Genomic DNA, 25290 nt, shown 5'->3' on the forward strand with positions numbered 1-25290 from the left:
AGCTCCTCATCTGAACTATACGGTTTTAAATCATCTGAAAAAAGAAGTCTTTGCACTTGGTTGTTTTCTGGGAGCCAAATTGTAGTTATGACCTAATCTGTTAGACCCGCTGTAATGGGTTAAGGCCAAGACAAAAAAGCTGCAGTGACAGTCACCCTGGAATAATAATTTGTCCTTTAGCATGGCTTAACTGCAAAGTAGTTTGCCACTCTGTCATGGTCGCTGTTCGATTAGTGTAGGGTGTATCTTGTACATTTTTAAGCACTCTTTTTTTTATCCATGAATGTGGGATACTGTCAAATGCTTTTTTGTAGTCTGTCCATGCCATACTTGGATTCTTCCCCTTTTTTACAGTTCATTGCAACTTTAGCAACAAATGATCCTTTGTTCCATTTATCTTTTATTACCCTTTGTTCTGTTGCTATGACTTGAATGTTCTTATAAATGATTATAAACTGTGTTGGCATCAGTTCCAGTTTATAGTTTATACATCATCAGAAGGCAAGTTATTGATCTGTAGTTTTTAGGATAGCTTGCAGGTTTGCTAAGTAGGAGTATTTTTTTTTTCCTGTTAACAAGGCTGGCGTCTGTTTGGGATGTGCATATAAACAATTCTTATTCATGGCTAAATCTTCATGTAAAGATATTAATACTTTTAGCCAGAAGTTAGGTCTTGCATCTAGGGCTGGGGTTTTCCATTTAGCAGCTTTTTTTAATTTTGTTTCAATCTCGCTGTCTGTTACTTCATCCCATTTCATGTCCGGTACACTTGAACTTAATCTTTTACTACTTTTATCCATTTAGTATTTTTATGTTCCATGGGATCCTCATAGATATTTCTCCAAAATGTCTGTTTTTCCCATTTTGGTGGTGCTTTTAATTCCTTTTGCCTTGTTTCCCCAATTCCCTTTGTGGGTCATCAGTAAATTGCTTATTTTATTTATCTGCATGTCTTCTAAGTTTTTCTCCCTGTGCTAATATTTCATTTATTTGCGGTAGTGCATGATATGCATGATAGATTCCTGATCCGTTATGATACTGCACATTGCTTTTATCACATCTGTCTTTGAGTATTTTTGTTGATCTGTTCCGTCTTCTGTACTCTACTAACAGTGATACTTCTTGTCTTAATTGCTTTATAGTTTTCTCTATTCGATACTTCGATGATGTCATTCGACTTCTCTTCTTTTCCCTTACTACCCTGTGTTTTTGTGGTAAGACTGTTAATTTAGCTTCACAGTGATGTACTCTATTTACTTCTGTTTTGGTGCTAAAAACTGGTGGTGGTGCTGCGGTAGCGTTGTCGCCTCACAGTAAGACGCTGTCCGGTTCGATTCTCAGCTAGAGCGTCTTCTGCGTGGAGACATGCATGAATGGGTGTACTTTCGTTGAAGGTTGTGCGTCAGGCCTGGCAAGCCGGTACGTAAAAATCAACTGCCAATCATTAACGGACCGGAGTTCCGCTGTGGCGACCCCTAACCGGGAAAAGCCGAAAGACACAAACTTCTGTTTTGGTTCTCCCGTTCGATTCTCGGCATGGCTTGGGAGTACCTTCTGTGTGGAGTCTGCATGTCCTCCCTGCAGTTGGGTAGCGTTCGAAAGACATGCGTGCATAAATGGGCGTGCCTTCGTTAAAGGTTGGGCATCGAGCTGGCACATCGGCGTTTCATAAAAATATACTGCCAATCATTAGCGGACCGGAGTTCCGCTGTGGTGACCCCTTACCAGGAAAAAGCCGAAAGACAAACAACAACAACTTCTGTTATATCGCTTTAATCTCTGTGGACAGTCCTAATTACTGTGTTCATTTGTTTTATCAAACTTCTAACTTTTTGGGTTTTATTGACTTTCTGTAGTCTGTTTATTTCGTTTATCTTAATATGTCTTTCCATCTCTGTTAAGTCAAGCAACTCTTCTCTTAGATCATTTTCTTCTAAATTGAGGGCACATTCTTTGTTCTCCATTTCCCGTAGGCATTCTATAGAAAGTTCCACAGCATCTTCCTGTGCCATATTGTCATCCTGTCGTCCGTTGCTCTTTCGTATGGAACTCACTGGCCTATCACTCTACAACCTTGACTGTCAAAGTTGCCAGTTTCCTGTTCCTTCCCTTGCTGTTCAACTCCAATAGAACATTTGTAGTGGTTTCCTATGGAAAGCTACAAGGTATCTTAATATGGCAACTGATCAGATATTTCCCACTCCCTGGTTTCGCCTTAATTTGGGGATCCGTTGCTCTATCTTGCTGTGATGTCATCAGAGTTAAATTTTCTACACCAATCTTTCACTTCATAGGTAATACGTAACCTGTTTATATTTCTTTAACTTCTCCATTACTAATTGTGTTTTCTACTTATTTGTTTTCTTATTTTTTTGTATTGTAAAAGTTTCCATGTCCAGATGCCTTTGCCTATATTTCTCTTCAAATATCTTTGGTGCTCTTTTTGTATTGAACAGTTTTGCTTTCTCCTTTGTGTAAATATTGCACCATGTTAAAATCTTTTTCTTTCTCGTGGCCATATTTCTTCTTCAGATGTCTCTTGCTTCCCCCAGTTTCTCCTTATTTTGGGGACTTGTTCCATCATGCTGTGATATAACCTGTTTTTACACCTTCTATACTAAATCCTTTGCTTCATAGGTATTCCATAACTTCATCTTTTATTTTTGTAACTTTTACTTCAATAATTTTCTACTTTAATAATCTTCTGTTCTACGTTCCCTTTTGTGATCTTATTTTTTTTATTGTGAAATTTTCCGTATCTGGATGCCTTTGCCTGTATTTCTATTCGGATATATCTGAGGCTGCATTTTTGTGTTGGTTAATGTCTTTCTCCTTTGCATAAATATTATACTATATCAGATGTCTTTCCCATGTCCATTTTTCTTTTTTATACTTCTCAAAAATCTCTAAATTTTGTTTAAATGTTCTCACTTCCTCAGTCACTTTTTTCCCAAATGGTCTGTTTTCTTGGTCTATATAATGTTTTTCATAAATCTGTTGTATTAGTGAACACGAATGTTGCAAAGGGAGAATGGTCCAAGGTTCATGGTCCGATTCAGAAGCTTGTCTTCACATAAATGTACTAGACAGGAACGACAGAACTGGGTTCCTCTAGGTATAATAAACATTCAGACAGACATGACAATACTTTGTTCTGGTAGTAGCAGGGAGGACTACTGCAGCAAAACCATGAGGGCATGGCAATGGGTAATGGCCTCTCACTGTTCTGATCACAACACACATCCCTGGAAGGTTCAGTGGTCTTGCAGACAGGATAAGCAAGACGCTTCTTCCTCACAAGTGGTCCCTGAATCCAGCAGTAGCAAGGGACATTTTCAGCTGCTATGGTGCACCATGCTACATTCTATTTGTGACCCCACAGAAGTCTTGCATCTCTGCAGGCTGGCTCGCCAGGCCTGGGATCTGGCTGTCTGTCTTCAGTTAACTATTCAGGCAGTGTACATCTAGTGGGAGATACTTTAAGCAGATCTGAAACACAGGCTCAGAAATGTATGCTTCATGGAAATGTGTTTCTGGACATAGCTTTACAGACGGGGAATGAACGCTCGTCGGGTGTGGATAATAACAACAGAGTTCACTGCACACCTCCTTCCTCGTTCCAGGACTGGTATAAGGAGGTTCCTAGTTTTGATTACCAACGACAAGGCATTTCGAACGTCAACCAGGGCAGCAGTTTTCAGGACTCTCTGCTTTCACTCGAGACTTCATTGTACAGGTACCGTAGTTTGTTATTAGACAACAAGTACCTTAATGAATGTCTCGAGAAACGTATTGTTCCTAAAGGACTTAGGGTTCACAAGTACCCTAATAATGTTATTGCAGGCAGTGAATTTCACGCTGAACTTATTAATGCTTTTGATAAATGTGGGCTGGAGATTGTACAAGCCATCATTAAAAAGAATGAGAAAGAAATTGTTTTACTAGATAAAGACATAGAGGCTATTAATTTAGTTGTTACTAGTGATTTGATGTTTCAAGTAGAAAGAGAAAAGATGAAATATTATCAAATCAGAAAAGATGTTGACAACAAATGTAATGAAATTTTACAAAGAAAGTACAAAAAATTATACAGAGATGTTAAAGAGTATGAGGGATGCCAGTATCCTGTTCCACCTTTCAGTAAAATACAGCATCACAATTTACATAAACAGGGCCTAGGTACTAATACCACAGTTCATGACTTTACACCTGAAGCAGAAGGATTTCAGGGCCAGGGACAAGAACCACTCCCCAGGAGATCTGAGAGGATCCGTAATCAGCGTAGGGGTTATCAGGATCAGTCTTTTTCCCCCCAACGCCACCTTTACAGGGGAGGGACGAACAACCACAGGAACCATCCTCTAGCTCAGGCCCAATTTTGGGATTAGATATTGCTGAATCTGGCCTTGAAATTACCTCTGATATCAATGACATTGTTTGTACTAAGGAAGGATACACCATATACAATTATAGTCATTTAAACATTACTGATGTGTATTTTGATTTGTTTATGAAGGGATTTAAGTTTATTCCCAATAGGGGCAGCAATGTTACCCAGGTTATACTGGACTTAAAATCCTTTATTAGAAAAATCAATCTTGAACATATTCTGGGAAATGGAGAATCCCCCAATCTTAATGGTCTACACAGGCCTAGCACTTTCAATCCTCCATTACATCCACAGCTTAAAAATTTGGAAACTAGGATTGAACAGAAAATCAGGAAAGAACTTAGAAAAACCAGATTTTCACCTAATTTATCTAGCTCTGAAAAATCTTTGTTATTTGAGCTTCGGGACAATAATAGTATCAGAGTTATGGAACCAGATAAAGGGGGTGGAACGGTCATTATGGATCATAATGTTTATGATGGTAAAATGTATACCATACTTAGTAATCAGACTAGATACAATACAGTATCACTTAATGAGATCAATACGGCCTATAGAAAAATTGATTTGGCCATAAAAGATTTATTTGACCAGGGAGCCATTGATAATAGTGTTTATACTTTTTTGAACAACACTCAACCCAGGGTACCCTCGATTTTTGGAGTACCCAAGGTACACAAAGATATCTTGGATCCTCCACTTAGGCCCATTGTGGCTGCACAAGGCTCCAAGATTTCCCCTTTATCTAAGTACCTGGACTGGAAATTTAAAAGTTTGTGGCCAAAGTTTGACAACTCACTCAAGGATTCTTGGGAATTCTTGAGAAAGGCTACCCCTGAACTTATTGTACCTGATCTAAAATTCCTGACTATCGACGTGGTAGACCTGTTCTCTGTTATACCACATGAGACAGGGCTATTGTGGTTGGAAGAGGCACTTACACTTTGCCCTAATATCCAAAATAATGATATTTTTGTAATTTTGGAGCTTATGGAATTAGTTTTGCACAATAACTTTATCCATTTCTCAGGAGAATATTACAAGCAGGTGTCAGGTGTTGCTATGGGGGCAAATTGTGCCCCAACTTATGCAGATGTCATTCTTTCTGTTTGGGAAAACAAGTTTGTCCTTAATAGTCCTTTCAAGGACTATTGGACAGCCTATTTTAGATTTTTGGATGACATCTGCATTTTTTGGACAGGTCCTGTAGATGCCATAAAGGATTTCATGGAATTTTTGGCATCTACTACAGACTTCCTTACATTCACTTATCAAATACACGAAGGTGGTGTAGAATATTTAGATGTTTTTCTTAGTATAAATCATGGTTCTTTCAGATCCACTATTTATAGAAAACCTACGTTTTCTAACAGCTATATACATTTTCACAGTTCACACCCCATGTACCAGAAAAGGGGTATTGTCAAGGGCCAACTGGTCAGAGTTTCCCGAATGACGTCCAACGAGGATGACTTCTCAGCAGAGTGTCAGAAACTGTTCCAAATGTTCAGGGACAGAGGTTATCCAAAGGAACTTATTTACAACATATGGGGGGAAGTCAAAGAGGGAAGAAAGGACAGGTTTAGACCAATTTTAGGTTTGGGAACACCTGTTAATGTCCCTGTTAGTTCCAATGATCAAACAGATTACAAAAAAGCTTTCATCACAGGGTTTAGTGCAAACTCTAGTGTTATTCAGGAGATTGTTTGCAAGGAATGGGACATATTTAAGGACATTACTGACCTGGAAAATATACATGGCAAGGATATCAGAACTGTTTTCCGTAAAGGGAAAAATGTTAAAAATATATTGGAAACAGGATTTTTCCATCGACATACATCTCATAGACGTAAAGGTACCTATAGATGTGGATCATGTGCACAATGTTCTTACATTGTGCACAAAGAAGAAATACATCTTTCAGTTCACAATAAAACCATCCAGGGTACAGCATACTTCAACTGTAATAGTCATGGAGTAGTTTATTTAGCTTGTTGCTTATACTGCCCAGCATACTATGTGGGCAAAACAGAGCGTACATTAAAACGTAGAATTTATGAGCATATGTACGACATATCCAAAAAGAATAACACCAATGCTCTGTATAAGCACACATTAGTATGCCCCACAGCTAAATATCAGTTTTTTGTACTAGAAGGTGTTAACAAAGATCCGAGAGGTGGGCCATGGCAGGTTAAATTGGAATGTCAGGAAACTTACTGGCAGATTCTTTTAGAATCAAACAAGGAACCTGGTTTAAATGATTACATCTCTATTAAACCTTTATTGAAGCTTAAGGCTATTAGTATATAACTTGTTTTAGTATTTATATATACTATACAAGTTACATTTATTTCTTTGTATTGAATTATTAACTTACAAAGGTTTTTTCTATGTCTTGGAATATGTTTTAACATATATATGTGTATATAATATTTTTTAAAGTATTTTAAATTACATATTTTCGTTTGTCCTTTTGTAAAAAACTCGATTGGTTTCAATTTACGTAATTATTCATCAATTATGTGTGTATATATACTCAGGGACCCCTCCCTGTTTTTTGTCTGATGAAGTTGCATTGTGTAACGAAAACGAGCTATATCAAAAGGATTTTGCGTTAATAAACTTGTGAGTTTTATTTGTGGTGCTTTGTGCATTTCTACTATTGCCTGTGGATATTTATTGGCGTTTCCTTCATCCCTCACTGGCTTTGTTTTGTTCTGTTGTACTTTTGCCAGTGTTTCTTCCTTTTGGTTATAGTCCATCGATATGATATTCCTCTGGTAGATCTTTTTGTGACCCCCTCTAAACAAAGTAGCTCCTTTTCTGTTCCAGTGTGCAATGTCATCTGGCATGGAAGAAATATGCCCTTTCTTTTCCTTGGAAGGGGATGTCTCTTTATGCCTTCCCACCCGTTCCTCTACTTGCAAGAGTCCTGCAGAAGATTCAGCTGGACTCCCCAAAAATCTTGTTAATGATCCCCTTTTGGCCAAAACAGCACTGGTTCCCCCTCTTAATGCATCTGGCCAGGGGCAGTTACCACAGCAGTTGGACCTTCTCACACAGAAAAAGGCATCACTCATCCATCCTCACTTGACTACTCTTCAGCTGACGGGGGGGGGGGGGTTGATAGGGTTTTGATCCCATCTAGGCTCCTCTTTTCTGCAGACAGGCTTAGGGTTTTACATGAGGTAAGAAAACATGCAACCAGAAATTCTTGTATGTCCAAATGGAAGAGATTTTGTCTGGTGCCATGCTTATAACCAGGGCCCTTTTTCAGTGGAGGGGCCTTTTGGTTCTGTCCTGTTTGAGAGTTGCTCCAGTCTGGCTTGTCCTATTCTGTAAAGGCCCTCTTGTCAGCTATTTCTCTGTCCTTGAATCCTCCTTTGGCTTCTGTATTTGAGGTCAGTTTCTTAAAGGCTTCATGCATCTTAGGCCCTTAAGGAAGCCCGTCCCTCCTCCTTGGGAATTTAATTTTGTTTTAGAAAAACTGACTTTGGTTCCTTCTGAACCTGTAGTCTTAGCTTCTCTGCAATATTTTACCTGGAAGAATGTCTTATTGGTTGCTGTTCTGCTCTGAGGGTTTCTGAGCTGCAGTTCCTTATGGCCATCCCTTCTTTTTGTTTTCCACATATACAGGGTGTCCCTTCATACTAATTCTTTTGTGCCCAAGGTGGTTAATGAATTGTCTTTGAATCCGGCTGTACAACTCACTTCCATTTTTCCTTCTCACTCTGCGACTGAGAGGGACCAACATACCTTGGATTTGCACAGACAGCTGTGGTATTTGGATAGAACTAAGGCCGTTTGTAAGTCTGATCATTTTTTTTTGTTTTTCATCCCAGGACATTGGGTTTGGCTGTTTATAAGCAAACCATTTTCTCCTGGATTTCTAATGCCATTTCCTGTTCTTTTCATGGTGAATGTCTTGTCTTCTACTGTTGGGGCTCACTCCACTAGGGCTGTTGCCTCTTCTGATGTTTTCTCAAGGGGTAGGAGACCAATTCCAATATTGAACTTGCTACTTGGTCTTCAGTTCATACCTTTACTAAGCATTATAAATTGGATATGGTTTCTAGGGCCATTCTGCATTGGTTTGTTGAGGGCTGTTCCCAGCCTTCCATCCCCCAAATCTTGTTTTGGAAATTTTATATTCTCCCTAAAGAGAATACTGCAACAGTGATGTTAGGAGAACATAATACAGTTGAATAAAATCTTACTGTAACAATAGATGTTTCTCTTTTCACTGTTGCAGTATTTGCTCCCTCCCTCTATCCCCCTTTTTCCTTTTGGGCTTTTTGGTTTCCCTGCTGGCCGAAGGTCTTCCTTTTCCATCTGCATTTTATCCTTTATGTACATAGCCTCCTTTGTTCTATGGAGACTCTTCTGTACTGGAGCAATTCAGTTCTGGATAACCTCATCCGTATGTCACCTTTATGCCCTGCGTCCCGAACTGGGAGCATACGTGTGATGTACGTGCACACAAGATCAAAAAGCTTTGGTGTTCTGGCCAGACTTAGGGCTGTACTTGGCAGGAAATCCCTGTGGTGAAGAATACTGCAGCAGGGAAGAGAGGGACATTTACTGTTATAAGATTTTACACAACTGTACTTTTCCTACATTTCTTTTCAACCCAGGTCTTTTCACTTAAGGAATAGAGGAAAGGAAGATGCCCCTTCTGTACACATTTCAGATAGACTTGTAGGATGCCATAAAACCATCCCCATAGAATGGGGCATCAGCTAAGATTAAAAACGATCAAACGCAGTAAGAAGAGAAGCCCACACCATCCTACAAAAAGAGGTAGTCAAGTGGTACCTCCAAACCAGAGTTAATTGTTCAGGCTTAGTGGCAAAAGAGCCCCAAGATCTCGGGTCGGTGGTTAAACCTTAGCAGTGTAAACAGCATCATCCCCTGAGAAATCTTTTTAATGTGGCTATAGTCAGTCAGCCTTCCAGTTAGTCGAAGGTGACTGGATGTGCTCCAGGACACCTTCCTTCACATCAGAATTGCTGAAGAGTCTAGATACTTTGTTTGCTTCTGCATAGAAGTTAGTCATTTTCAGTTCTGGACCTTATGTTGGTCTAAGGGATTCTGTGAACCAGTCATTTAGCTGCTCGGCATTTTATCCCAGACCCAAGAACCAGGAGTGGGAATTCTTGGATGAACAAAGGCAGCTAAGGGTTTACACTAACAGGGCACAAATGAAGGCTGTAGACGGACAACTGTTTATTCTTTATACCAGACAAACTGGCAGACTGGTATGTAAACAGTCTCCAAAACGTTGACAAGTTGTATCACCTTCTTCTATTTCAACCTTTATGAACAGAAAGGCAACTGTTAGAATACCTGAACCTTTTCTACAGGAGAGATTTATTTACATACAGAAAGATATTCAGGATGTTCATCGTGTTACACTGCTGCGGTCATTACACTTGGGTTATCCTGCCATCAGGCGTTTCCCCAGTCGGCCTGAGTTCCAAAGTCTTGGTCCGGCATCGGTTGCTGTCGCCTCCTCCCTGACGTCAGTGCGACAGGGGTATACAAGATGCAGCCGACGCCATTTTCTTCAGTCTTTCTTGCCGCGCGGTGCCCGAAGCAGTTTGCAAGTGCCAGTCGGCCGACTCCTGAGATTTTCATTCCGAATCCAGAACCAAAGTCTTCTACAAAGCTAAGTACCCCGTTGGGGAAACTTTTTCTTGCCTCTGACCGATGTCAGTAAAAGTTAGTAACTGTATTTCTTGTGGGAAGCAAATAACTCATAAGGATTTCCACTCCTATTGTATTCCATGCCTAGGCCCAGACCACGACGTCGCTGGTTGTCGGTTTTGTGCTAGGTTTAACAAACGCACTATTAAACGTCTGTTTGATTTTGCCCGACATTATTTTGGTAGAAAATTCAATTACACCATGCCGTCGGAACTTCCAATGACCGGATTACATAAAAAGCGCAAAGACAAGGACAGGCATCAGAGGACCAAAACTGACGATGAGACCTCTTCTAGGCCGGTCGCCGGTTCTCCGGTTTTCAGCGAGGCGCCTACACAGCCCCTGACGACTGCATCCACAGAACAACAGAAAACCTCCGACTCCCATGTGGAGCTGGCTGGGCCTTCGGACGCTCTTTGTTTTCAGCCTACCGAAACTAACCCTTCTGAAGGAACCGAAGTAGCTGAGCAATCCACAGCTTCAGAGGGTGTCTTCAGACCTACCCAGTTAACCATTAAACCTTCTGCTAAGTCAAAGGCCCCATTAAAAACAAAGAAACAGATGCAGCATTCTCCAGGACAGGCTTTCATGCCTAAGAAACAAATGCTCAAAATGGCCGAAGACCTAATCACCCTGATCAGGGGGTCCCATCCCCCTCCTGATAAAAGGCTCAGACAGGATGCAGATTATGAATCTTCCAACCAGGTGTCCATTTCTTCAGATTCATCCTCAGACCTAAGATCCTTACCCCCTTATGAGGATTCGGATGCTGAGGAATCTATTCCATCAGCCTCTCCACCTGAGGACTACTCCTTTGGGGAGACCTTACATACCATGAGGGAGCATTTCCATTGGGAAGGCCAGGATTACTCAGAATCCAAGAAAAGGTTCCGAGACTTCTTTTTGTTGCCTCAACACAGACCCCTTGCTATTCCGCCAGTGTTAGATATTGTGGATGATGTGTACACTGAATCCAGCTTAAACCCTGACTCCTTAAGCTCCAGCCCCAGTTAAACCTGATAGATATCACAGAGTCCCTGACTCTCACAAAATTCTGTATAAAAGCCCTGTTGCTGACCCTGAAACTATTTCTCAGGGACCCAAAGGGATTAAGGCCTCATCAGCAAAAAACCCAGTTCCCTCTGACAGAGATTCCAGAGCATTAGACAGATGGGGAAAGAAAGTATATACATCTGCAACTTTAGCAATGAGAGCCTTAAATTGCCAGTTTCACATGCTAAAATATCAGCAATTTTTGATGTCTCAGTTGAAACAAAAGATGCTTCCAGATTTAGATCCTCCTAATTTTAACGAAATGCAGGATTTATTTCATGCAGCTGAACAAGTGGGAAAACATACTTTGCAATGTGGGTTTGATTCTTTAGAGGCCTCCTGTAGAGTAGCAATTACAGGCTCTGTCATTGGAAGGCATGCTTGGTTAAAGGAACATAAATTACCAGATCATGTTAAGGCAAAATTATTGGACGCACCTTTGCAGCGGGATGTGTTTGGAGTTAAGGCAGAGGAGGTATTAAAGAAATATGGAGGATAAGGCAAAATCCATGCAAACGGTGAAGGATTTCTTACGGGTTCAGCCTCCTCGTTTTAGCAGAAATTGGCCAACAAAGAATTGGTCCTTTCCAATCAGACAGACCTCAAAGAGGCGGATACAGACGTCCAAGAGGTAGAGGTCAAGCACAAGGTCCTTAAGGCCTCGACAATGGGGTACACCAGGCCAGAAAGAAGGGGAAGACAGGCCACGACCTTATAAAAAGCAGCCTCAGTGAATTCCCACTACAACTGCCAAACAGTTCTCTCTTGGCAGCCCCCCTTAGGAGGAAAACTGGCACTTTTCTATCACAATTGGCTTTGCATCACCAAAGACAAATGGGTTCTCAACATTATATCTCAAGGTTACAGTTTCCAATTTCACACTTTGCCAAGGTTAAAAAGAATGCCAAATCTGCCACCAAATCAATGGGCAGAGGCTCAAAAACAAATTACAGCACTCATGAACATGAGAGCTATTCAACAGGTACCATCACAGGAGCAAGGCCAATGATTTTATTCAAGACACTTTCTGGTTCCCAGAAAGGACAAAGCCTGGAGACCCATTCTGGATCTTTCTTCTTTGAACACTTACCTGGATGTTCCGAAATTCAAAATGTTGACACTACAGCAGCTTCTTCCCATGCTGGGCAAGAAAGCTTGGCTCGTGACTTTGGACCTCAAGGAGGCATACCTGCATGTTCCTATCAGACAAAACTGCAAAAGATACCTCAGATTTCTAGGTGGTTCAATGCACTATCAATTCTCTGCACTGCCCCTTGGCTTATCTACTGTACCCAGGGTCTTCACAAAGTGCCTGGCACCAGTAATTGCATTTTTCAGACAAAAAGGAATGCAAATTTATCCATACCTGGACGACTGCCTGATTCAAGCAGAGAGCAAGGACATTCTTCTAAAGCATCTGGTGTTCGTAAAAAAGTTAAGTTGCCTGGGGTACACAGTAAACGAAATAAAATCTAAACTAGTGCCCTCACAACAGATAATATTCCTGGGTGCCAGCTTGAACATAACGGCCCAGATGGCTTATCTCACGCCAGACAAGCAAGGACAACTGACTCAATACTTTCAATTGATGGCAACAAAGACCCAACTCCCTGCAAGAAAAATTCTGCAGGCCTTGGGCTACATGGCATCTTGCATACTACTAATTCCATATGCGACACTGCATATGCGGAAACTACAGTGGTACCTAAAGAGTGTATGGTCTCAACACTGTCAAAGTTTAGAAACAGTTATACCACTAATTCCTTGCCTTCAACAGGAGTTTTGCTGGTGGGCTCAAGCTGGTCACCTCAACAAGGGACAGCCTTTTACTCAACCCAAAGCCAGGCAAACACTGACAACAGATGCATCTGATTATGCCTGGGGAGCACATGTGGTAGGAAAATGTATTCAGGGCGAGTGGCCCACAGAGCAAAGGCATCTTCACATCAATCAATAAAAGATGCTAGCTGTACAAAATGCACTTATAGCTTTCAAGGACATGCTGCATCCAGGACAACTACTACTACTAAAGACAGACAACACCACAGTTATGTGGTACATAAACAAGCAAGGGGGCACGCATTCCTACCCCCTCTGCAGACAAACCATGACCTTGTGGAACACAGCTCTAGACTACCAAGTTCATCTGCAAACACAATTCCAGCCAGGAAAGAAAAACACACTGGCAGACAACCTAAGCAGAAACATCATGGATCCCCACGAATGGGAATTAAATCCACAAGTATTCAGAATGATAACACACAAATGGTGGAGCCCGGACATAGATCTGTTTGCATCCCCAAAGAACTGCCAGCTACAGAAATTCTGCACAAGGAGTTGCCGTCCACAAGCATGAAAAGTGGATGCCCTCTCATTCAGCCTGAAAAACCTACAAGTATACGCTTTCCCTCCTTTACCTCTCCTTCCAAAGGTACTCCTGAAAGCCAGGCAAGAAGAGCCAAAGATGATCCTGATTGCACCAGATTGGCCACGCCAGCACTGGTACCCAATCTTAAAGAACTTAACACAAGAACCACCCTGGATTTTGCTTCAAATCCCACATTTGCTGACACAGCACAACAATCAGATACTTCGCAGCCAGCTAAAGACCTTAAACCTAGCTGCATGGAAAATACCTTAGTCAAGCAAGCAATGCCTCTCTCCAAAGCTGTTATGGATGTCATTCTGGAGGCCAGAAGGCCTAGCACCAGGAAAGCCTACTCGGATAAATGGAAAAGATTCTGTGCCTGGAACCAGGCGCACAGCCTTGACCCTCTTGTCCCAAACATTCCTCAGATACTTCAATATTTAACTGAGATGCTGGACAAGGGCCTCTCCTTCTCATCAGTCAAGATCCATGCCGCAGCCATTTCTGCTCATTACAACACGGATCCACCACTTTTTTTAATCCTTTGCTCAAACAGTACCTCAGAGGGGCTAAAAACATAAGACCGCCCCGTAGAGCACCTACCCCAACTTGGGACCTAAACTTTGTTTTGGAAAAATTAACTTTACCTCCTTTTGAGCCAGCTAACACAGCAGAATTAAAATACGTATCTTGGAAAACTGCTCTGCTACTGGCAATAATATCAGCATGAAGAGTTTCAGAATTACAGGCACTAATGGCAGTGGAACCTTTCTTCATTTTCCACCAGGACAGGGTGTCTTTAAGAACTAACCCTACGTTTATGCCAAAGGTGGTATCAAGTGTGGCTCTAAACCAAACTATTCATTTGCCAACTTTCTATCCAAAACCACAGAATAAGGGGGAGAAACTACTACATTCTTTGGACATTCACAGGCAGTTATGCTTCTACTTGGACAAAACCAAAGCTTTCAGAAAATCTGAGCAATTATTGGTAGCATATGCTGTAGGAGCACAGGGCAAAGCTATCTCAAAGCAGAGGATTTCAAAATGGATAGGACATTGCGTACGTTTCTGCTATTCTCACCATGGGAAACCTTTACATAGCAGCATTAGATCTCACTCCACCAGGGCAACAGCCACTTCAACTGCCTACCTCAGAGGAGTACCTACCAAGGATATTTTGGAAGCAGCAACATGGAGTTCTGTGCATACCTCCACCAAGCATTACCATTTGCCTTTATACTCCAAATCCAGAGCTGGCTTCGCCACTGCTGTGCTGCAGGGCCTTATAGCCACCCCTATGCCTTATAGAACCAGCCTCCCTACCTCAGCTTTGGGATTCCACCCAAGTGTAATGACTGCAGCAGTGTAACACGATGAACATAGTACAGTTTTGTACCTACCATAAATGTAGATGTTAGAGTGTAAACACTGCTGCAGTCCAGGTTACCCTCCCTCCTGCCCCTCCTTACTTGCTGGTACGTACCTATGCCTTCTACCCTGTACTACCTATGGGGAGTATTTGCTGGTAATTGAAAGTTGTTTGCTTTTCTTATGTTTGTTTTATTAGCAATTTGAATTGCCTACCTATTTGGGGGCACCTGACATCTGGGGCAAGAAAAACTGAAGAAAATGGCGTCGGCTGCATCTTGTATACCCCTGTCGCACTGATGTTAGGGAGGAGGCGACAGCAACCGACGCCGGACCAAGACTTTGGAACTCAGGCCGACTGGGGAACCGCCTGACGGCAGGATAACCCAAGTGTAATGACTGCAGCAGTGTTTAAAATCGAACATCTACATTTATGGTAGGTACAAAACTGTACTTTTTTCTGCCAGTGTCCATAACCATGAATGTTCTTTGGTTTTCATACTGCTTTGATAGAAGGCATATTTTAGGGGTGTTCACCTTGCTCTGCTAAAAGCAGTGTTTCTGAGTTGCAGGCATTTATTTACAGTGTACCTTGTGCAGCCTTTCGCATTGGTTGGGTAATGCTAAGAATTTAATAGGTTTTCTTGGCTAAAGTAGTTGGTGCCTTTGCTACTTTTCATCTATAGTAGGAATTTCATTTTTTTGTGTTTATTGACTTTGTAAGTAAGCTGTTCATAGTGGACCCTTTTCAGCCATGACCTGGGACAGCTGGAAATGATATGTATGCAAAGATGTTCTTCGTTCCCCATTGCTGCAGTCCTAACTATTGGGGTATAGTCCGCATCCAGTCGGCCCGAATACCAGAGTATAAGGCTGACGTCGGTCAGGGCGCATTAGACTGACGTCAGTACGTCAGGGTACTAATGCGCATGACCGACGTCATATCCTCAGTCTTTTTTGCCGCATGATCCGATGCAGAAGCAATTTTGCGAGTGCAGGTTGGCGTTCTGAAATACTTCCGAAACCGGAGTTTCAGACCGAAACAGAGTTGGCTAAGTACCCCGTTGGGGAACATTAAGGTTTGTCCTTCTCTTCCATTAAGATTCATGCTGCAGCAATTTCAGCTCACTATGATTGTGACCCACCATTGTTTTCGCATCCTTTGTTCAAGCAGTTTCTTAGAGGGGCAAAGAATATAAGACCCCCACGTAGAGCTCCTACTCCTGCTTGGGATCTCAATTTTGTGTTGGAAAAACTTACTCTACAACCTTTTGAGCCTGCGGCTACTGCTGAATTGAAATATTTGTCATGGAAGACTGCTTTTCTGTTAGCTATTACTTCTGCAAGAAGGGTGTCTGAGTTGCAGGCCCTTATGGCAGTAGAGCCATTTTTGATTTTCCATAAGGATAGGGTATCATTACGTACTAATCCTTCCTTTATGCCTAAGGTGGTTTCTAGTGTGGCTTTAAACCAAACTATTCATTTGCCTACTTTTTATGCAGACCCCCAAAATAAAGGGGAAAAGATTTTGCACACTTTAGATGTACACAGGCAATTGCGTTATTATTTAAGCAGGACTAAGGATTTTAGGCAGTCTCAGCAGTTGTTTGTTTCTTTTGCTTTGAGTTCACAGGGCAAGCCTGTGTCAAAACAAACTATTTCTAGGTGGATTGGCTTTTGCATTGCATTTTGTTATTCCCATCATGGCAAGGAGATTCCAGCTGGGATTAGGCCTTATTCCACTAGGGCTACTGCCACTTCAACAGCATTTCTAAGGGAGGTGGCAACTAAGGATATTTTGGAAGCAGCTACTTGGAGTTCAGTGCATACTTTCTCTAAGCATTATCACCTTCCTATCTACTCTAAGTCTAGGGCTGGTTTTGCCACAGCTGTTTTGCAAGGCATGTTGTCAGCTCCTGCTTCTTTATGATTTGCCAGCCTCCCTTACCTCTGCTTTGGGATTCTACCCAATAGTTAGGACTGCAGCAATGGGGAGCGAAGAACATAGTACAGTTTTGTACCTACCATAAATGTAGATGTTCGAGGATCCCATTGCTGCAGTCCAATTTCTCCTCCTTCCCTCTGTCTTTAGGGGTGGTTGTGTAGGTGAGGTTACATGCTAAATTTTTTGTATATATTCTTGTATATATTGTACATATTTTTGGTGCAGGTATTTTGGGCCTTGTCTTTTTAGGGTCTTCTGACATCTGGGGCAAGAAAAGACTGAGGATATGACGTCGGTCATGCGCATTAGTACCCTGACGTACTGACGTCAGTCTAATGCGCCCTGACCGACGTCAGCCTTATACTCTGGTATTCGGGCCGACTGGATGCGGACTATACCCCAATAGTTAGGACTGCAGCAATGGGATCCTCGAACATCTACATTTATGGTAGGTACAAAACTGTACTTTTAGGGTAACCAGTCAACCAGCATGATGTTCTTCGTGTTTCACTGTTGCAGTCATTACATTTGGGTAATCTGCTGGCAGGTTGCCCTCAGTTGGCCTGATTAACAAAGTCTTGGGTCCTGCGTCGGTTACTGTCCCTTCTTCCATGACGTCAGGGGTATAAAACATGCAGCTGATGCCATTACATCAGTCTCTTGCTGTGCGGTGCCCAAAGCAGAAGCAGTTCACAAGTGCCGGTTGGCCGACTCCTGAAATTTTTGTTTTCGAGTTTCAGAACCAAAGTCTTCAACTTAAAGATAAGTACCCCGTTAGGGAAACTTTTTCTTGCTCCTTTCCGATGTCAGTAAAAGTTAATAATTGCATTACTTGTGGAAAGCAAATACCTCTCAAAGATTTTCATTTGTACTGTATTCCTTGCCTAGGCCCTGACCAAGACCTACCTTGCTGTCGGTTTTGTGCTTTAATCAGCGCACTCTCTCTCATCAGTACATTTTTGCCTGTAAATATTTCGGTTTAATTATCCAGAAATGATGTTGGTTAGCCATCAGACTACCGGAATTCCGAAAAAACGCAAAGATAAAAGATAAAGATAGACAGAGACAGACAGAGGTCCAAAACTGCCGATGACTCTTCTATGCCAGTCGCCAGTTCGCCTGTACTCAGTGAGGCGCTTTCCAGCCCCTGATGGCCGCTACTTCTGACTCGCAGGCCTCTACTGAGACCCATTCGGAGTCCGGTTTGCCATGAGATGCTTCACCTATAGAACCCACAAATGTCTCTATCTTGGATGGGTCTGGAGCCGCTGTGCAGGCACCAGCTTCTGAGGGTGTATTCAGGCCCTATAGACTTGCATATTAAACCGACTCCACCTTCAATACTAAGGCCTAAATCTCTATCTGTCTTAAAAAACCGACGCCCAGGCCACATGTTCAGGCCCGTATGCCTAAAAAACAAATGATCAAAATGGCTGAAGATCTAATTACTCTAATCGGGTAGTCAACACCCCCTCCTGTCCAAGAGGCCTAGGGCTGAGCTTGACTATGAATCTTCTGATCAGGACGGTTTCTTCGGACTCTTCTAATGACATGGATTTGTCCATACCTACTTATGAGGATTCTCATGCAGAGGATTCCATTCCCTCTGCTTCTCCCCCTGTGGACTTTTCTTTTTGGGAAACTTTACATACCTTATGGGAGCATTTCCACTGGGAAAGTCAGGTTTTTTCTGATTCAAAAAAGAGGCTTAGGGATTTCCTTCTATCTCAGCATAGGCCTTTGGCTATATCTCCTGTACTAGACCTTGTTGATGGTGTTTTTGGAAGCCAGTATGGCCCCTGATTCCCTGCCTCCGGCTCCTAGTAAACCTGACCGATACTACCGTGTTCCTGAGTCCCACAAGTTCCTTTTCAAAAATCCTGTTGCAGATCCAGAAACCATTTCTCAAGGGCCCAAGGGCATTAAGGCTTCTACTACTAAAAATCCTACCCCTTCTGACTCCAGGGCACTGGATAGATGGGGTAAAAAGTTTATACTTCTGCAACCTTGGCAATCAGGGCTTTAAACTGCCAGTTTCGTATGTTAAAATATCAACAGCATATTATTGGACTGCTTAAACAGAAAATGATCATTTCTGACTGTGTGGGAAAGTAAAGATTTACAGGAGTTATTGCATTCTGCTGAACAAGTTGGAAAACATACTGTGGTTTTGATTCTTTAGAGGCCTCTTGCAGGGCTGCTGTTACTGGGTCTGTGCTTAGAAGGCGTGCTTGGCTTAAGGAGCAATTTCTGCCTGATCATGTTAAAGTGAAATTGTTGGATGTTCCTTTAAATCAGGTCTGCCTGTTTGGCAATAAGGCTGAAGAAGTTCTAAAAAAGATGCAAACTGTAAAAGATTTCTTACACGTGCAACCTCCAGATTTAGTAGGCATTGGCCTACTAAGAATTGGTCCTTTCCAACTCCTTCCAGATCCTCTCAAGCCAAACCCAGACACACCAAAAGCACCAGGTTTCAGTCCCAGGGGACTCTCAGAACTAAGCAATGGGAGGGTCTCCACTACAAAATCTGGAAATAGCAAGACTCCCCACTATGGTAAACAGTCTCAGTGACTTTCCTTTAAAATTACCAGGCACTTAACTTTTAGCCGCCCCTTTGGGAGGAAAGATTGCTCTTCATGCAAAAAACTGGGAACTCGTAACCCAGGACAAACTGGTTTTAAATAGTGTCCCATGGATACAGATTTCATTTCCACACGTTGCCAACATGAAACGGGTGGCCAGACCTGCCCCCAAATCAGTGGGCAGAGGCTCAAAAACAAGTACTTTCCCTATTAAACATGGGGGCTATTCTACCGGTACCAGAAGAGGAAAAGGGACAATGTTTCTATTCCAGGCTTTTCCTGGTATCCAGAAAAGACAAATCATGGCGTCCAGTTCTGGACCTGTCTACTCTAAACACCTTTCTGGACATTCCAAAATTCAAGATGCTGACTCTTCAGCAGTTGCTTCCTAAGCCTGATTGGCAACTCTAGATTTAAAAGAAGCATACCTGCACATCCCAATCAGGGAATCTTGCAGAAGATACCTACGCTTCAAAGCAGGTTACTTGCATCATCAGTTCTCTGCACTTCCCTTTATGAATACCCTGGGCGCAGTAGACAAGCCAAAGTGCCTGGCTCCAGTGATAGCATTTTGCAGGTAAAGAAATATTCAAATCTATCCATACCTGGACGACTGTCTAATTCAGGCAGAAAACCAGGGCATACTTCGAAATCATCTGGCGTTTGAAAAAAAAAAAAAAAAGTTCTAACTTGTCTAGGTACACCATAAATGAAAAGAAATCACACCTGGTACCCTGTCAACAGATAATATTCCTGGATGCAGGCTTGAATATAGCTGCCCAGATGGCTTACCTCACGCCAAAGAAGCAAATTCATTTGGTAACTTACTTCAAACAAGTGGCCATAAAAACCCTGCTATCTGCAAGACAAATACTGCAAGCCTTGGGGTTCATGGCCTCCTGCATTCTTCTAATTCTATATGCAAGACTGCATATGAGGAAACTACAGTGGTATCTAAAAAGTCTATGGAGTCAACATTGTCACAGCCTGGAAACAAGGATTCCTATCATACCTTGCTTACGCCTGGAGTTCCTATGGTGGGCAGAGGCCTGCCACCAAAACTAGGGACTGCCATTCACACTATCTCCTGCCACCCAAACCATAACTGCAGATGCATCAGAATATGCATGGGGGGCTTACCTGGCAGGGAAGTGCATTCAGGGCAAATGGAACCCAAATCAAATGCACCTACATATAAATCAAAAAGAAATGTTAGCAGTACAGAATGCTCTGACAGCCTTCAAGGACCACATTCTTCCAGGACAACTAACTGTAAAGATGGACAACACCACGGTTATGTGGTACATAGGCAAGGGGGTACACATTCTTGCCCAGTCTGCAGACTAGCCATGGCATTGTGGAACACAGCCTTGAGCTATCAGGTGCACCTACAAGCTCAATTCCTGCCAGGAAAATTTAAATACACTGGCAGATGGACGAAGCAGAAACCTCATGGACCCACGCGAGTGGAAACTGGAACCAAGGATTTTCAATATGTTGACAAACAAATGGGGGAGCCCAGATATAGACCTTTTTGCCTCTCCCCAGAACTACCAATTGGACAAATTTTGCACAAGGACTCACCACAAACAAGCCGGGAAAGTGGATGCTCTGTCCTTCAGCTGGAAAACCTATCGGTTTATGCCCCCCCCCACCTCTGCTCTCCAAAGTACTACTAAAAATCAAATGGGACAAACCAAGAATGATTTTGATTGTTCCACATTGGCCACGCCAACACTGGTAGCCCCTCCTGTGCAGTGTGTCACGGTTATCTCCATGGCACCTGCCTCCGACTCCTTCCCTGCTGTCTCAGCAGGAGAAGCAGATTCTGCACCCTCAGCTGCCAACACTGAACCTTGTAGCCTGGCTAATTACTTAATCTCTCCTTTACCATCTCTCAGCAAACCTGTGATGGATATCATCTTAGTGGCAAGAAGACCTAGTCCTAGAAAATCTTATGCTGAAAAATGGAGAAAATTCTGTGCCTGGAACCTATCTCAAGGGATGAGCACATCAGCGCCCAATTTACCTCAGATTTTACAATACATAACTGAGATGCTTCAGAAGGGCTTGTCTTTTTCCTCCATTAAAATCCATGCCTCAGCCATTTCAGCTCATTATAACACAGAACCTCCCCTCTTCTCTCATCCACTGCTCAAGCAGATGTTCGTGTTTAACTGTTGCAGTCATTACATTTGGGTAATCTGCTGGCAGGTTGCTCTCAAGTCGGCCTGATTAACAAAGTCTTGGGTCCTGCTTCGGTTGCTGTCCCTTCTTCCATGACATCAGGGGTATAAAACATGCAGCCGACGCTATTTTCATCCGTCTTTTTTGCCGCGCGATGCCCGAAGTATAAGCAGCTTGCAAGTGCCGGTCGGCCGACTCCCGAAATTTTCATTTTCGAGTTTCAGAACCGAAGTCTTCTAGCTAAAGCTAAGTACCCCGTTGGGGAAACTTTTTCTTGCTCCTTACCGATGTCAGTAAAAGTTAATAGTTGTATTTGTTGGAAGCAAATACCTCATAAGGACTTTCATTTGTACTGTATTCCTTGCCTAGGCTCTGATCACAACGTGCCCTGCTTTTGTTTTTGTGCTAAATTTAATCAACACACTATTAAACGTCTGTATATTTTTGCATCCAAATATTTTGGCTCAAGATTTAACTATCCAGAAATGTCGTCGGTCAGCAATCCGTCTACCGGAATACACAAAAAGCGCAAAGAAAAAGACAGACCGTCGAGGTCCAAAACCAATGATGAAGCTTCTCATAAGCCAGTCGCCGGTTCGCCAGTACTCAGTGAGGCGCTTTCGCAGCCCCTGATACCTGTTGCTTTTGATTCGCAGGCCTCTACTGAGACCCATTCGGAGTACAGTATGCCGTGAGACACTTTAAGAATTGAACCCGTGGAAGTCTCTACCTTAGATGAGGCCGGAGCCGCTGAGCAGGCACTGGCTTCTGAGGGTATTTTCAGGCCTAAAGATTTGTATATTAAACTGACCCCAGCTTCAAAACCTAGGCCAAAATCGGCTTCTAGGTCTAAAAAATGACGCTTGGGCCACGTGCACAGGCCCCTATGCCTAAAAAACAAATGATCAAAATGGCTGAGAGTTTAATTATCTTGATCAGGGGTTCCCATCCCCCTCCTGTTTAGAGGCCTAGGCAAGGCACTGACTATGAATCATCATATCAGGTTTCTATTTCTTCTGATTCCTCTTCTGATCAGGAATTATCTATTCCACCTTATGAGGACTCTGCAGAAGAATCCATCCCTTCTGCTTTTCCTCCTGAGGATTTTTCTTTTGGAGAAACTTTGCATTCCTTAAGGGAACACTTACATTTGGAGAATCAGGATTTCTCAGAATCTAAAAAGAGGCTTAGGGATTTACTTCTACTTCCTCAGCATAGGCCTTTGGCTGTACCTCCTGTTCTAGACATTGTTGATGTTTTCTCAAAATCCAGCATGGCTCCTGATTCCCTGCCTCCGGCTCCTAGTAAGCCAGACAGATATTAAAGGGTTCCTGACTCCCACAAATTCCTTTTTAAAAACCCTACTGCTGACCCTGAAACCATTTCTCAGGGTCCTAAGGGCGTTAAGACCTCTACTGCTAAAAATCCTACCCTTTCTGATAGAGGCTCCAGGGCGCTGGATAGATGGGGTAAGAAGGTTTACACGTCTGCAACCTTGGCAATCAGGGCTTTAAACTGTCAATTTCATATGCTTAAATAGCAGCATGTCATGGGCTTAAAAAGAAAATTGTTGATTTCTGACTGTGGAAAATAGAGTTGCAGGAATTATTGCATTCAGTTGAACAAGTTGGAAAGCGTACTTTGCAGTGTGGTTTTGATTCCTTGGAGGCCTCTTGCAGGGCCGCTGTAACTGGATCTGTGATAAGAAGGCATGCTTGGCTCAAGGAGCAAAATCTGCCTGATCATGTAAAAGCAAAATTGTTGGATGCTCCTTTACAACAGGACAGTCTGTTTGGTAATAAGGCAGAAGAAGTTTTGAAAAAGATGGAAGGTAAAGCTAAATCTATGCAAACTGTAAAAAATTTCCTACAGGTGCAGTCACCCAGGTTCAGTAGGCACTGGCCTACTAAGAAATTGTTCTTCCCAGTACCTACCAGAGCCGCTCAGGTCAAACCCAGACACTCCAAAGGCTCCAGGTTTCAGTCACAAGGAACTTGCAGAACAAAACAATGGGGTGCCTCAACCTCCAAATCTGGAAGTAACAAGGCACCTCCCTACGGTTAACAGTTTCCATGACTTTCCTCTGCCATCTCCAAGCACTTATATTTTGGCAGCCCCTTTGGGGGGAAAACTGCCACTTCATACACGAAATTGGCATCTAATTACCCAGGACAAGTGGGTTTTAAATGTAGTATCCCAGGGATACAGATTTAATTTCCACACGTTGCCAATCCCAAACGGATGGCCAGGTCTGTCGCCAAATCAGTGGGCAGAGGCCCTGAAACAAGTTATGTCCCTCATGAATATGGGGGCTGTTCAACCAGTACCTGAAAAGGAAAAGGGACAAGGTTTTTATTCGACATTTCCTGTTACCCAGAAAAGACAAATCATGGCGTCCAATTCTGGACTTATCCATTCTAAATACATTTCTGGACATTCCAAAATTCAAGATGCTGACTCTACAACAGTTACTGCCTATGCTAGGCAAGGATGCCTGGTTGGTAACTCTAGACTTAAGAGGCTTACCTGCATATCCCAGTCAGGGAATCTTGCAGAAGATACCTCCGCTTCAAAGCAGGCTATTTGCATTACCAGTTCTCTGCACTGCCCTTTGGCTTATCTACTGCTCCCATGGTCTTCACAAAGTGCCTGGCACTAGTAATTGCATTTTGCAGACAAACATTCAAATTTATTCTTACCTGGACGATTGTCTAATTCAGGCAGAAAACAAGGACACACTTCTACAGCATCTGGCGTTTGTAAAAAAAAAAAGCTTGTCTAGGGTACACCATAAACGAAAAGAAATCACAACTGGTACCCTCTCAAATAGTTACATTCCTGGGTGCAAGCTTGAATACAACTACCCAGATGACTTGCCTCACGCCAGAAAAACAAATTCAATTGATGACTTACTTCAAACAGGTGGCCACAAAAAACAGCTGTCTGCAAGTCAAATTCTGCAGGCCTTGGGGTTCATAGCTTCCTGCATTCAACTAATTCCATATGCAAGGCTGCATATGAGGAAACTTCAATGGTACCTAAAAAGCTTATGGAGTCAACATGGTCACAGCCTGGAAACAATGATTCCTATCATTCCTTGCCTGCAGCAAGAGTTCCTATGGTGGGCAGAGGCCTGTTACCAAAACAAGGGACTATCATTCATTCCACCCCTGCCACCCAAACCCTGACTACAAACGCATCAGATTATGCTTGGGGGGCACATCTGGCAGGGAGATGCATTCAGGGCGAATGCACCTACATATCAACCAGAAAGAGATGCTAGCTGTACAGAATGCTCTGATAGCCTTTAAGGACTATCTTCATACAGGGCAACTACTGATAAAGACGGACAACACCACAGTCATGTGGTACATAAACAAGCAGGGGGGTACCCATTCCAACCCCCTTTGCAGACTAGCCATGGCTTTATGGAACACTGCCTTGACTTACCAAATACATCTATAAGCTCAGTTCCTGCCAGGAAAGCAAAATACTCTTGCAGACGAACTAAGCAGAAATCTTATGGACCCACACAAATGGAAACTGGATCCACAAATCTTCAGCATGTTGACACGCAAATGGGGGAACCCAGACAGATCTTTTTGCCTCACCCCAAAACTATCAGTTGGACAAATTCTGCACAAGAATTCTTTACAAAAAAGCTTGGAAAGTGGATTCTCTATCC

At 42.6% G+C, this 25290-nt stretch overlaps 1 protein-coding gene across 1 annotated transcript in view; it reads left to right on the top strand.

Annotated features, from left to right (window-relative positions):
* The window catches only part of CHD7 (chromodomain helicase DNA binding protein 7), a 2781650-nt gene that overhangs the window by 537036 nt on the left and 2219324 nt on the right, over positions 1 to 25290 (top strand). The window contains exons 3-4 of the mRNA XM_044065875.1: positions 3402 to 4105; positions 4540 to 6245. Coding sequence (XP_043921810.1) covers positions 3402 to 4105; positions 4540 to 6245 — 2410 coding nt within the window. The remainder of the gene's footprint in view (positions 1 to 3401; positions 4106 to 4539; positions 6246 to 25290) is intronic.

This window comes from Protopterus annectens, chromosome 3.part0, assembly GCF_019279795.1.
Source record: "Protopterus annectens isolate FY-2018-M chromosome 3.part0, PAN1.0, whole genome shotgun sequence".
NCBI lineage: Eukaryota > Metazoa > Chordata > Ceratodontiformes > Protopteridae > Protopterus > Protopterus annectens.